Source organism: Pseudorasbora parva, chromosome 15 (genome assembly GCF_024679245.1).
Source record: "Pseudorasbora parva isolate DD20220531a chromosome 15, ASM2467924v1, whole genome shotgun sequence".
NCBI lineage: Eukaryota > Metazoa > Chordata > Actinopteri > Cypriniformes > Gobionidae > Pseudorasbora > Pseudorasbora parva.
The window spans coordinates 31241282-31256362 of NC_090186.1; the positions used below are offsets into that span (position 1 = coordinate 31241282).

General features: G+C 35.6%; 1 protein-coding gene across 1 annotated transcript; it reads left to right on the forward strand.

The window, feature by feature from the left end:
• The first annotated feature begins 488 nt into the window (after positions 1-488).
• On the forward strand, positions 489-12285 carry lmx1a (LIM homeobox transcription factor 1, alpha). Its single transcript, XM_067418619.1, has 8 exons — positions 489-520; positions 1122-1302; positions 7522-7739; positions 8512-8693; positions 9033-9110; positions 9422-9506; positions 11889-12047; positions 12138-12285. Exons 2-8 carry the CDS (start codon positions 1124-1126, stop codon positions 12272-12274), a joined length of 1038 nt encoding a protein of 345 aa, XP_067274720.1. The 5' UTR covers positions 489-520; positions 1122-1123; the 3' UTR covers positions 12275-12285.
• Positions 12286-15081: the final 2796 nt, after the last annotated feature.

Below are 15081 nucleotides of genomic sequence, written 5' to 3' on the forward strand. Positions count from 1 at the left end.
GACGTTTAAATATGACCACAAGCAGAATTAGGCTAATATACATTTTCAGGACATGTTTGAACCGTCACTTCTATACGTTTCAAGCAAGGTTTATAATTAGTTATTATACAATCAATCTGATACTTTCATAAGTATATGTTTTTGTTGTTGTTGTTGTTGTTGTTGTTGTTTTTAAGGAGGTAATTGTAGTGCCCTTTGGCCACTGGTATCGCAGACACTAACTGTTCAAGATTCGATGCTTAATTTCAGGCTCACTTTATAAATTCAAGTTTTTCATAACACAGTCTTCATATTTATCATACACTTACTGCGGACTCTCCACCTTTTAATGGGAGGAGAGAGAGAGAGAGAGAGAGAGAGAGAGAGAGAGAGAGAGAGAGAGAGAGAGAGAGAGAGAGAGAGAGAGAGAGAGAGAGAGGCACAGGTTTATTTTCATATGGAGCTTTTGTGCGCGTTTACAACTATCTGAGCTTCTGTCGAAAGTTACACAGGGCCGCAAACGGATATTTTCTCCTAAATGGTAAGTGGATGCCTGTCTAATATTGCATCTTTTAAAGTTTTTGTGAAGTTTTTTCATGTACTATCTATATTACTAAGCAGTTCTGAAGCAAATTGTTGAAATATGTGACAGTAGCCTAGCCTAATAAATAGGCTATTAAGTATATTGATTTCGCATGAAAAAGACAAACTTTATGTTTGAATCAATAATTACAATAGAGATTGGAAATTATTCTTTTTAACGATGTATAAAATCTCATCTGTTTATAGCCTATAGGCCTACTGTATTTCTGCTGTTATATTTTTGTTATTTTGTAAAAGCTCGTGGGTGAATTCACTTTAGTTTTTGTAGCCTACATTTATTTTAGATTTCTACATTTTACATTTATTTTTCAATGATTGTTTGTCCACACACTAAACTTAAATTTTACGTTTGCATTTTCTTGGAATAACTATTGTAAAAGGATGGCATTGGTTATTTCAGCTTCAAACTCGCCTAAAGGAATTTAACAAGGAGTTAAGACCTTTACATTTTTGGTTAATTTGTATAGTAAAGCACATACAATTCGACACTGAAGATGTTGAAGTTACCCAGATGGATTAAAAGTCTGTCTTTATTTTAGACATGTGGAGAAGGAGCGTATGTGAGGGGTGTAATGAGCTCATCCGGGACAGGTACCTGCTCCGCGTGCAGGACGGGCTGTGGCACGAGCGCTGCCTGCACTGCGCATCATGTCGCGAGCCTCTGAAAGACACCTGCTTCCTCCGCAATAAGACACTCTACTGCAAGCGAGACTACCAGAAGTAAGACTTTACTTACTGCGTTTTGTGTAAACACTTGTTTTGTTGTATGATACTACTTGAATTAGGCTACTAAAGTTCAAAAGGAAAAAGGTGGAGTGCACGGTGGTCAAAAGTTTCTACCAGACGAAGCACCCTCGAATAACCGAGATATTATAATCTTAACTTTAGCCTAAAGTTCTTTACTGTTGATTCTTTGTTTTAATTTATTTGCACATTTCACATATTTGTTGCTGTCTTCGCCATTTATTTTTCTTAAATCAAATGTTTAGAAAACGAAAACAATATGACCGCACTCACTGCGATAGCCTAGCCTACATATTTGTATTTCTCCATATAGATATTACAGAATGAATAAATTCATGTGAAAGTGCAAAGGATCATTAACTATTTGTAAAGATTTTAGGCTTACAATAAATATGCTTATTCTATTCCTCAACGAAACTGAGGCGACAAACCAAATTTTCAATATATATATTTTTTAAATAATTCTTAAATTTTACTGCAGAAATCCCTTTCATATTTCTCGAAAGAACATTGTAATGATTAATCTGCTCAGACATAGCCTAATCTTTAAAGAAATGCCAGTAAAAAATGTATTAAAGTTTGAGTATCTGAACATCCCTAATAATGTAAATAATTTAAAATACTTTCAATTTACAGTTAAAGTCACAAATGGCAGTTATGTATATTGATTCTTATGTTTGGATGTTGCAGGCTGGTTATTTTTCTAGCTTTTAAATTAATTTTGACATCATAACTTTGTGACTTTTTTAACAACCAATTTAATTCCTGAAATGTTATATATGCATTCTTGCTGATATAATATAATTAATGCATGTACTATTTTGTTAGCACATATTTGTCTACCAATTTACATGAACAATATGTCTATAATATGATTGTCTTATGATGAATGTTGGTGTTTTGTGTTCATGTGAGAGAGAGAGAGAGAGAGAGAGAGAGAGAGAGAGAGAGAGAGAGAGAGAGAGAGAGAGAGAGAGAGAGAGAGAGAGAGAGAGAGAGAGAGAGAGACTGTGCATATTGAGGGACTTGGCACAGAACTCCTGAAAGACAAGGTGACTGCAGGAGGAAGGGTCGTGGTGGGCCATGGAATGCGAGAAGGCTTTCACACACAAACACACACCGTTAGATCGAGAGGACAGCACTACTGACACACTGTCAAGATGTGTTAAATTAGCAGGACCCATCGGTGTGGCAACGGCAAGCTGGGGACAGCATATGGCCACATCGACACAGTGTGCAGACCCCCTACTACCCCCCAAACTCACTCTGATTCTCATTCACACACTCATACGCACATTCTCACCTCCAAATAAAAAGAAAGCTGTTTGCCAGACGAGAGAGCGCAATGACCCTGAAAAAAACACAGAGAAGTGTAAAGAAAAGTGTATTGAGCTTTCAACAGAAAGGCTCTGACTTCTGCAAATCAGAATGCATTTCACATTAGGAGTCCATCCGCTAAAGTCATAATGACGGAGAAGTGACCACTGTACTCATAATTATGCTGAGGCTGAGTGGAGGATTGAGCCATATGTTCTGGGTACAGCAGAGAATATGAGTGTGTTTGTGTGTGGATGTTGGGGAGGGGGTGCATGTAGCGGGGATCTCTGCGTGTGAAGTATGTCAAGGCATCTGGATAGGTTGGTGCCCAGTGGTGCCCCTGCTTGATGCCCATCCGACCGTGAGATATCTGACCTGACCAATTAGCCACATACGCAGCACTTGGCTGGCAGTTCAGTAGCCCAGTGCTTAACTATACGGGCTCATGGGGTGGGGAGCTCGCTGACCCAGCACTTACTGACCAGCAGCTTTACTGTAAATGGGTCAGCGGGCTGTTCTATTAACAGATACTTCACTGTTTATAAAGGTGATCAATTTGATTTGGATTTAAAGGGATGCTTAGACTGTTTTGGGGTAGTGGGGAGAAAAGAGTAAATTCAACTGAAAGAATGATCTCCTTCAGACTCCTTATGTCTTGAACAGAGGAGTGCAATTCTTTAGTGATTTCCATCCAGGATAAAGATGATTATAATATTAGTTGGTTAAATATTTATATGTTGGGGTCAGTCAGTGATATTTTTTAATATTTTGAAATAAATGTCTTGTCCACTCACTAAGGCTGCATATTACAATTTAAAATAACTGTTAACATTATTAATTGTATTAGTCATTTATTCCTGTAATTTATTTAGCGATGGCAAAGCTGAATTTTCAGCATCATTACCAACATCAGTCACATGATCACATGATGATAATTTGCATGATTTGATAATTTTTTCAGGATTCTTCAATTAATAGAAAGTTCAATACAGATTTTATTCATAGAAATGTGTGTAAATGTGAAAGTCTTTACTATCAAAAATAAAATTATTAATTTGTTTCAAAAGAAAAAAATCTTACTGATCTAAAACTTTTAAATGATTTTGTAAAATAGAATTTACTGTGACATTCATTATTATACCATGACTGTCAAAAGATTAAAATAATTGAGTGGTTTTATTTTATAGTTGATATTTCTTTTGATAATTGAATTCTACAACTTAAAAAATCTAATAATTTCTGACAAGCATCTCATATTTCATTTATAAATCATTGCAATTTATATGCAAATGTATTTTTTACTTAGTTTAGATTGTTTTTACTTTAAAAGTAAATTATTTGTATTAATGGAAACTATTGAAAATCTGGAATCTGAGGGTGAAAAAAATGTCCATTAAATTTGTCCAAATGAAGTCCATAGCAATGCATATTACTACTACTAATATATATATATATATATATATATATATATATATATATATATATATATATATATATATATATATATATATATATATATATATATATATATATATATAGGCTATATATATATATATTATATATATATATATGAATATATTTTGTAAATGTCCTACTGTATATATATATATATATATATATATATATATATATATATATATATATATATATATATAGTAGGACATTTACAAAATATATTCATTGAACATGATATCCTAATAATATCCTTAATATTCTAATGATTTTTGGCATGAAAGAAAAATCAATAATTTTGACCCATACAATGTATTGTTGGCTATTGCCACAAATATAGTATACTTGTACGACTTTTGACTGGTTTTGTGGTCCAGGGTCACATATTATGATATATTATGATGAACACATTTCTAGTTTGTTGTCAAAGAGAATCAGGCTCTAAAGAGTAGGGTTTTTTATAGCAACTATAAAATAGCAAGTGTCGATTTTTATCTTCTCAATGCAACTTTTAACTAAACTCCACTATATCTAAATATATCTTGCCATATATAATGCCACTATAATACACAAACATGCCATTGGCATATTCTGCTATGTGCATTCACTTGTCTTGTGTATAATGATGTAGAGATTTTTTCTGTCCCTCCTACTGAACCCTAAAGAACTTGCAACGGTTTCCCCAGCAACCCCAGGACAACACTAATAGTCAACAGTGCAAGGCTTTGGGATGTTTCAATTCATAGTTTTGAAGGAGGAGGATTTTTTTTTGCTGCTTTACATGAACACACTGCAATGTCATGTGCACCTAGCTGAGATACACATCTTAACAATAACACCCACTGATCGATATAGCTAAAGGCCTTTAATTGGTACAAATTATAGCAGAGAAACACAGTTATCTTTAATGGATCAACATACAGTAATCATTTCTGTCAGTGACTGAAAGGAAAACTTATTGGGGCCTTTTAAATCAAGACACCACCTTACCACAGGTTACAGTACATTTAGAGCATTTGTTTTTCTACATGTTTTCTGAAATGTTGTTTTAATATGCAAATGAGGCATTATCTAATATATGTGCTAATTTGCATACAGTTTCAGAACAAAAATCTCAACATTGGATAAAGCCATTGGTTCAGAATTCTTGTTTTGGAATTTTGGAATTTTATCATTCAATAAGTACTGTCAATAGCCAGAAACAAAAAAACATGTTTTAAAAAAATAAAATATTATGTATATCAGGCAAACGTTACATGAACAAGGTAAAAACCAGAATATAGATATAACTGGAAAGTTACTCAAAAAATTTATTTTCACTGTTAGTTGCACTCCTCATCCTTGTTCACATTACTTAAAAAAGTCAGGTAACTAGACATGAACTTACATTTATTGAGTTGTTATACTAAAAATTAGTATTGACAGCTTTGCACGTGTTTGTTCGGTCAACTTAACATTGCTGAGTGAAACGAACAAACTGGGCAGTGGATTTGTAGTTCACAGCACGCTTTTCAAGGGACTGCATTAGAAGAGTAAATTTAGGGATTAAGTGTTATTTTATGTGTTTTTCCATAAAGGGAAAGATACTGTCAGTTTATGTTAGTATTTAATATTTAGTTATGTTGGACATTTAAAGGAGTTTCTGTAATTTTGTGTGTCACCATTATGCAGAAGAGTGGTGCCTGCGTTTAGGTTGTGGGCACTCAAATACACATATTTATTGGATGAAATTCCTGCCTTCAATTAGTAATTTTTGCATTTATTTCTATGCTTGGTGATATTTAATCGTTTTCCACTTACACTTGTAGAGCATATGTAGTTAATAAGGTAAATGAACCTAACATAATAAACGTTTATAAATTTAACATCTGCACATATAAATATTATGTAACAGTGACAAATCAAATGTTTGTATTTACAAAAAAAAGATAATCTTAATGATTTTTTGAGTCATCTTTACTTTAATTTATTTGTTCACATAACAATTATTATTTAAAAAAAATTACTCTAAAGTTGCGTGGAACCACTTGACACTGCTTTTTTAAGTACATTCTACAAGTCTTTTTTTGAGTGTACATAAAAGTGCAATAGAAGTAGATATTTCTGGCTCAGTGCATGAAAAAAGTAATTGTAATTTAATTCTACTGATGCAAATAGATAAAGTGTAATAAAATAAACACTTAAATGTCGACCTTCCATTAGTCAGAAAAAAGTTATGGAAGCCAAAAAGCCCAAAATCTCGAAATTGAGCAGTGCAAATGTAGTGTCTTGCTTTAAGGAGTAAACTGTCAGTCCAAGTCTGAAGCTGTCATACCTCTGGGGATGATTCTCTTTAAGCCTCCCTGTCACGCTCACCCTAAACCTTAAACTACAGCTCCACTCTCCGCCCCCCCTACGGGCACGGAAATCTCAGGCCAGTTTGACAAACAGAAAATGTGGTGTCTGCCAGAACAGGACAATGGCAGCGAGGCTCTTGGCCAGCTCCCTCTTTTGTCTGGGTTTGGTTAAGTCGAGTTAAGATCATTCCCTGGACCAGCCTCGCCCGCCGGGAGGCGTGATTCTTTCTCTCCGTCTGGAGCCACGGCCTGCCGAGCTCCTTTCTCCCCCCTCCCCGGGAGTCCTGCCCCGGACACAGTCGTGGAGCCGGCCGCCTCTGTCTAACCCACTGAAACCCAGCTCTGGTTGCCAGGCGCTAAGATGCACACTCACCATGCTGGAGGTATGCGTCTGCATGCTTGTTTTTGGGTGGAGGGGACATGGCAAGTTCTTGTCTCACTCCTTGATGGACGGGGCGACTCAGCAACATTCCTGGAATCTCTGATGGTACACTGTAAAACTCAGTGAGTTAAGAAAAACTCAAACCTTTTGAGAAAACCAATTGCCTTAAACCAATTTAGTGTAAAATATGATTTATCCTTGCATATCACTATTTTTTTATTTTATTTTTTTATTCACGTGCTGTAATCTTTATTCAAAATAACTTCTCCTTCATGAAACAACATCACTTCTCTGATGGTGATGCAAAGTACTGGCACGGGGGTGGGAAAACCTGTCACTCACAGGACAGCAATAGCAACAGACAATTCAAAAATCCATTCAATTCCAGGTGGACAACATTTCCAGAGTCCAACATTTATTCTTGTTTGAGAAGCTGTTTCACATGGCAATAGGGAAGAAACTATCACAACTTCTGTTTCATGCTGACTTTCAGCTTCTGACTTTGACTTCTGACTTTGACAGTCCGAAGCAAAGCATGCTGGGAAAATGAAATCTGCTGTTACTCATTTAGAGTTCTGCTTAATATTACCAGTTAAGTACAATGAACCTTTAGCAGTATTTGAGTAAAATTGACTGTTAAATTTCAAAATCATTATCTATGCTGTTCATCAAGAGATTTTGAGAAATACATTTTATTTATCCTTTCAGATTGTTTTTGGTACGGTGCAAGGGCTGCGCAGAGGTCATCTCTCCGGCCGAGCTGGTGATGCACGCAGGCCCTGCGGTTTTCCACCTGCGGTGCTTCTGCTGCTGTGTGTGCGCCTGCAGGCTGCAGAAGGGAGACCACTGTGTGCTTACAGGGGACAGGCTTTTCTGTGCCAGAGACTATCACAACCAACTGGCCAGCCCAACCACCTCCGACTCAGGTATTGTTTAAAACAATCCTGGTCCTGGGGTACCACGGCACTGCTCATTTGGGATGCCTTCCATATTCCTTTACACCCAGTAAAGTCATGGTGCTTTTGCTAATGAAATCAGGTGTGGTAAATAAAGGAGACATGACATCCCAAATGTGCAGTGCTTGGGTCCTACAGTACCAGGATTGATAAGCACTATTTTGAAAAAATGTTTTATAAATAATAATAATAATAATAATAATAATAATAATAATAATAATAATAATAATAATAATAATAGAGGAACATTAAAGGCTTCTTCTTGTACAACATACACTCACTGGCTCAGCAATGCTTAGACTATATATTAAAGAGTAAAGTTGACCCTATTAAAATAGATAATAAATACATAAAAATAATATAATAGTAAGACATATTGTTAATAAATTATATTAATAAATCACAATAGGATAATTCTCTAAATTAATAAATCATATATATTAACAGAATATATTCATATAAAAACAATCTTTTATTATAAAGGTTACATTTACTTACAGTAAAAACAGTATTATTGTGAAATATTATTACAGTTTAAATGAACCGTTTTCTATTTAAATATATTTTAAAAATGTAATTTATTCCTGTAATGTCAAAGTCTCTTCAGTGTCACATGATCTTTCAGAAATCCTTCTAATATGATTGGATATTCCATAAACGTTTATTTCGATAAACGATTATTATTTCTAGTTATTATCTGTTATTTGTTAGGCACTACAAACATCTGTTTCCTTAACTACAGGTAAAAGTGAAGATGTTGAGGAGGAGGATAATGATGAAGACAACATTAAGACTGCAGAGGAGTCTAACACAATAGGAGACTTGGAACACAAGAGACCTAAAAGGCCTCGTACCATCCTCACAACACAGCAGAGACGTGCTTTCAAAGCTTCTTTTGAGGTCTCATCCAAACCATGTCGAAAGGTCGGCCATTTCAACTGACAGCCTTAAAATTGAATATATAATAATAAATAAATAAATAAGGTATGAAATATAAAATAACAATTAAACTGCTAGTTTAATAACACATATGCCTCAAGCTTTGTTTTACCTCCCTATACATTTCAGTTTTATTTAGAATGATTATCTTTTACATTTTGTGAAGGAGGTTTTTGTGTAGCCACAGCTGGTCTGGACAGCATTGCTGTATCTATCTCTGTTGATCTGATACTTTAGTGTGGGTCAGTTCATCAGTTAGCCTACATGACCCATAGACCATGAAGGTCACACTATGGCTTTCTCTCTGTCTGTCTCTATTGTAAGGTAAGGGAGACGCTGGCAGCAGAGACAGGATTGAGCGTACGAGTCGTTCAGGTCTGGTTCCAGAACCAAAGAGCCAAGGTAATGTGATGCCCACTGACACAGACAAACACACTCATTGAAAGAACATCAACTTATGCAATTGATAACAGATCTCTTTCTGCAGTATATGAGCTTGCCAATAAGGAAACAAGCTGTGTTATTGCCTCATAGGAAACTGATGACATATTAAGCATAGATCGCCGTAGATTAGACTTGGATTTCCTTTCAGTGTAGGGATGTGTGTTTTCTGCCTTCCTTCTCTTCATTTTCTCTTATTAGTTTCTCATTTCTATATGTGAACATGGACATGTTTTTATTATAAGAGTCTCTCACACATATTGTCTCTTTAGATGAAAAAACTGGCAAGAAGGCAACAGCAGCAGAAGCAAAATGTGTCCTCTCAGGAGAAAAGGGATAGCCAATCACAACACACGGGTATACAAAGTTCACAACAATTTCACACTTCGCTTAACCCCATGTTATTCTTTTTAAAACCCACTTTTAAAGTAACATTTTACATTATAGCTTATTCAATATTATGTAAACGATGACGTCCTTCAGTGAATGTGATTTCACCAGGTAGCCTAACATGTTCCTGGATCTACATCTTTGTTAATTCTGGAAAAATATAAAAATCAACCAATCCGATTTGAGGGACTTTGAAAAAAGTTTGCAGTTTGTGTCAATTTTAGACTTATAACCAGGGTTAGGGATACATGACAGGTAAAGGGTTAGGTTCAGTGGTAGAGACTTCATTTTTGGACAGGAATTTTGTTCCAGGATCAACAAAATATGTTGATCCAGGTCTGGAACATGTCTTGGCAAATTCACGTGACTGCCAGAATGTAACGGCCAGTTGTTTAGCAACAACTAATCATAAACTGAACAGTGAACTAGCAACTAATCATAAACTGAACAGTGAACTAGCAACTAATCATAAACTGAACAGTGAACTAGCAACAACTAATCATAAACTGAACAGTGAACTAGCAACAACTAATCATAAACTGAACAGTGAACTAGCAACAACTAATCATAAACTGAACAGTGAACTAGCAACAACTAATCATAAACTGAACAGTGAACTAGCAACTAATCATAAACTGAACAGTGAACTAGCAACTAATCATAAACTGAACAGTGAACTAGCAACTAATCATAAACTGAACAGTGAACTAACAACTAATCATAAACTAATCATAAACTGAACAGTGAACTAGCAACTAATCATAAACTGAACAGTGAACTAGCAACTAATCATAAACTGAACAGTGAACTAGCAACTAATCATAAACTAATCATAAACTGAACAGTGAACTAGCAACTAATCATAAACTGAACAGTGAACTAGCAACTAATCATAAACTGAACAGTGAACTAGCAACAACTAATCATAAACTGAACAGTGAACTAGCAACAACTAATCATAAACTGAACAGTGAACTAGCAACAACTAATCATAAACTGAACAGTGAACTAGCAACTAATCATAAACTGAACAGTGAACTAGCAACAACTAATCATAAACATATCATTAAATATTCATTAGCTTTGAACAAAAGACATTTCTTACGCTGTATTTAATTTACATATATTTAAATACACATATGGAATTATTAGGTTCTTTCTGACATTTTTGTCAGTTATTCAAATATTCTTATTCTATTTATAAGGTATATAAACTCATTTATGCTTCCATTCTATCTAATATTTCTAATCCATCCATCAAAATTCTAGCTTTTAAAACTACTAAACTAAAACTTAAAACTATTTCAAAATTAAAACATTCAAACTTCAATCTGTTAAAACCAACAACAATTTACAACTTTCTGTTTATAGGCTTTCTCAATCCAACATCAAAATTTGTCTACAAACTTTTAAATCCATGCGGATCTATATGAGAAAAGAATGTCCCACTTTCTGTGGAATAAAGTCCTGGTCAGATGTATTAGTTGCTTTCTGTCTAAACTAATGTTTCTTGCAATAATGTGTTAAATTAACCAAATAACTAAAATGAACATCTGCACTGGACAAAATATTTAGCACTGCCTTAACATGAATATAAAATAAATGTCATAGAAACCATTAAATTTAACTTTTTCATGCATGTCAATATTGTTACAACACTAATTTTATGTTTTAAAACTAATTATAAGTAGGCCAAACGGCTCTTATTAAAAAGTATGCTTCAATAAATTTGTTGGATATAGCCTTAACATTCAAGCAGAATGATCATTTTTAGAGGGTTCTGCATTTCACCTGCTCTAAAAATCCACATTTACAAATTTGAGAGGGATTTAATATTGTACACTACATTTAGGGGTCTTTGTCATTTTTATGTGTAAAAGTAACTTGTTCCCCATATCATTTTATAGGATAGGCCTATACAATGCAAAATCTTTGAATCTCAATCTGAAAACCACTCCGAATGCAGATAGAACCTTTTAATTCCAAGGTAGTGATATGTGTTAAAAAACATACAACTTTTTATCTATAGTTACAGTCTGACTTACACTTACAGTAAAAAAAAAAAAGAACGTTTATTCAGGTCAAATTGAAAGGTACAGTGGGAATACACGTAGGCCTAACTAATGCGCAAGCGCGAGACGCCGTTTTGTAATCAGGTAGTAGAATCATAGATTTGAAAAACTTTAACTCGGAGTTGTGGTGTGAAACGGAAAAAAATATAACACAATATTCTGTTAAACCAAGGTTTAGAATCTCCCGGGGTTAACAAATGTATTTGTGCAAAGCCTTTATGTGTCTTATATACTGTAATATAAACTTGTTCTTTTCTTGCCATTTGTATGAATACAGCGCCCTCTTGTGGAGGACTGCCTGCTGAGCTGGAGTGCGCAGGTTCATATTCACTCACCCAGCAGAATATCAGTCTAGACTCACGGAGCTTCAAGCTGGACCCCTTCAGACAGGGCCTCACCCCTCCTCAGATGCCTGGAGACCACATGCATCCCTATGGTATATAACACACACTAGGCTCAAAGTCACAGTCAAATACAGTATTTGCTCCTTGTCCATCCCATTAATTTATCACCTCTCTTTTAATAGGTTGTGACACACTCTATGACGACACAGACAGTGACCCTTTGTGCCATTTTGGAGACTGTATGTCATCCAGTGAACCCTCACTTTTAACACCGATTGACCGATTGTATTCAATGCAAGATTCTTATTTTGCCTCTTGAGCGTCATTTCGGATGGCTCAGAAAAGATGGGGGGAGTGCAAGTGTATGTATGCTTGTGTATGTATTTTGCTTATGCATGTTTTTTTAGAGTAGAAATGGTGGTGACTGGCGACAATGGAAATGTACTGTGATGAAAATGTTCTTTGTGTAACTTCTATTTATTATTTTATGTGTAATCTTTAATGAATTACAATAAAATGCTGCAGAATCTTTTTTTATTTAAAACAGCCAATGAATTTGCAAGATGGTTTCTTAATTTAGTTGACTTTGTTTGGAACTTGACATATCGAGTTATAGTCAGGGTAAATTGTCATTTGCAAAGTTTCACTCTGATATGCAGATGCATTAGTGATATGGTAATTTATAACAGTATCCACAAACAGTCATGTACTATATTGCATTTTCCAAACTCAAGGTCATAGGCAGTCAAGGCTTTCAGCACCTCTTATCATTATGCATATCTTTATGGCACTTTTTCAGAGCCAGATGGTGGTCCAGCATCGCCCAGATTTTCCGCTTCAGAAATACCCCAAATATACTCCACATCCGGCAATCAATGCCTATACTGTGATTTTCTTTTGCAGATCTAATAGCTGCCAAGCTGCATTCTTGGATTTTATCTTTATCTCATGGGCTTGTATGTGACCACCCAAAAGTCAGACCACTGGGGTTGCCCCTCTGGAATGTGTCAGTATTATAGTTTGGTGTATTGTATACTGTATATGTTGAGGATAATATCAGGTGAAAATGTAAGGCATGCTGCAAAGATAGGAAGCCCTTCATACTGTGCCTCTTTGCCCCAGTAATGAACCCTCTTTCTGTCTGTACCAGGTTCACATTTCTTACTTTGATATCAGACCACCAGATGTAAGTGCCACAAGTCACTGGGCAGGAACAATTTAACTGTGTGTTCCTGTCATGTGGACCTGTCAGGGGATGTTGCAGAGCAGAGGTGAGATAAGTAATAATAAATAGTCATATAAAAATAAATTATTCATATGTAAACACTGCAAAAATTATGAATGAGCGAGTAGGACTACTTAATACGGTTTCCATTTATTTTGGCCTGATGTTGCCCACATTCATGAAAATCTGCACTACTTAGCCACCAGTAGTCTGATTTCCGAACAATGAACTCATATGGGCAGGTTCTTTTAAGTCAAAAACACAGGTCCGAATGCAATGATACAATGTCCTTCCTGCCTGTCAGCGTATATTTTTCCATACCTCCACACACCCTGCTAATGCAAGATATTCACTAAATACAAATGGTGCTTTATAGCACTAAACGTGGTTCACTTGTAAAGCACCTTTAAAGGGTTAGTTCACCCAAAAATGAAAATTCTGTCATCAGTTACTCTCCCTCAAGTTGTGCATGAATGAATGAATTTCTTTCTTCTGCTGAACACAAAGGAAGGTATTTGGAAGAATGTTTGTATGTAAGCAGATTTTGAGCCCCATTGACTACCATAGTATTTTTTCCCTACTAGTCAATGCCCAAAATCTGCTTAGATACAAACATTCTTCCAAATATCTTCCTTTGTGTTCAGCAGAAGAAAGAAATTCATGCAGGTTTGGAACAACTTGAGGGAGAGTAAATGATGACAGAATTTTTATTGTTGGGTGAACTAACCCTTTAAATGGGCTATATAGAACTTTCTTCCTATACATTCCTCCTAAACTGCAACTGTCAACTCGCAGTATCCAAACTGTCTTGTTGTATCCCACCACCACCCCATTCTCTACCTCAAATATTTCCTTATAGGGGGTCTTGGGGCAAAAAGGTTGAGAACATTATCTTTAGGAAATACAATGTATTTTAATGTTATTTTAATCCTTTCCCCAACTAAACTAAGAGAATAAGGGAGAGTTGGAGAACATTTAAAGAACTATACAGGGGCTTAACAGGTTCTTTATATGGCAGTGGTACTAGCACCTCAACCACCCCCAAAGAAACACTGAAGAACCTGCTTTTTTTGTGTGTATGCAAAGACAAGGTCATGCCAAAGGTCATGCCATAACGGCAGTAATTTGGAAGATGTGGATGGTTTGTGACTCCAATTTATGCATTTCAATTGCAACACTATCAACATCAAAAAGAATCTGCAGCAGTCAGGTGGTACAGGTCAGTGCTCTTTAAGTTGTTTATGTCCGTTATAATTGAAATGTTATGTGCTTTAGTTAGAGACATGAGGTAGTTTAACGGCGGCTCTAGTGATGATTTTGATTGTTTCTTGTTTGCTCCTTGCTGACGGACATGTTCATGTGTTTTGGAGGAGGCGTGGCTTTGTGGAGCACTCTGGGTGGGGAGGAATGGGATCTTATGCTTTCAAAGCCAGCTATCCGCTTGTTAAGTCATGACGTAAGGAAAGCAGTTTCTGGGTCCAAGCTTCAACTCGTTTCACTTGAGAATGCCATCGACGGCCATTTATGAGTGCTATTTATTCATATTAACCATCAAACATTTAAAAAAGTTTAACATTTGAAATACTTAAAGTCTACACAACAGTATCTGTGCTCACAACGTCACGGAAATTCATATTTTAATGATTTGTAAAAGATGAATCACTGTCTGGCCATCTGGAATTTTGGTATGGAGATAGAGGTTATGATTATATATATTTTTTGTTGTACATACCACATTGTGTGTGTATATTAGCACAGTTTGTTCGTTTTTCTTGTGGTATGAGACTGTTTGGACCATAGACAGTACATTTTAAAATGTTTTCAATGTGGGCGCAGTGTGAACAACCAAGGTGGATTTGAGGCATCCGTAGGGGGCCGCTGCCATTGTTTTTTTTCGCGGG

Coding starts and splice junctions, on each gene's coding strand:
- lmx1a (XM_067418619.1), top strand. CDS start 1,124: ATGTGGAGAAGGAGCGTATGTGAGGGGTGTAATGAGCTCATCCGGGAC. Junction 8,694..9,032: donor CATCCAAACCATGTCGAAAG/GTCGGCCATTTC, acceptor CTCTATTGTAAG/GTAAGGGAGACGCTGGCAGC. Junction 9,111..9,421: donor TCCAGAACCAAAGAGCCAAG/GTAATGTGATGC, acceptor TTGTCTCTTTAG/ATGAAAAAACTGGCAAGAAG.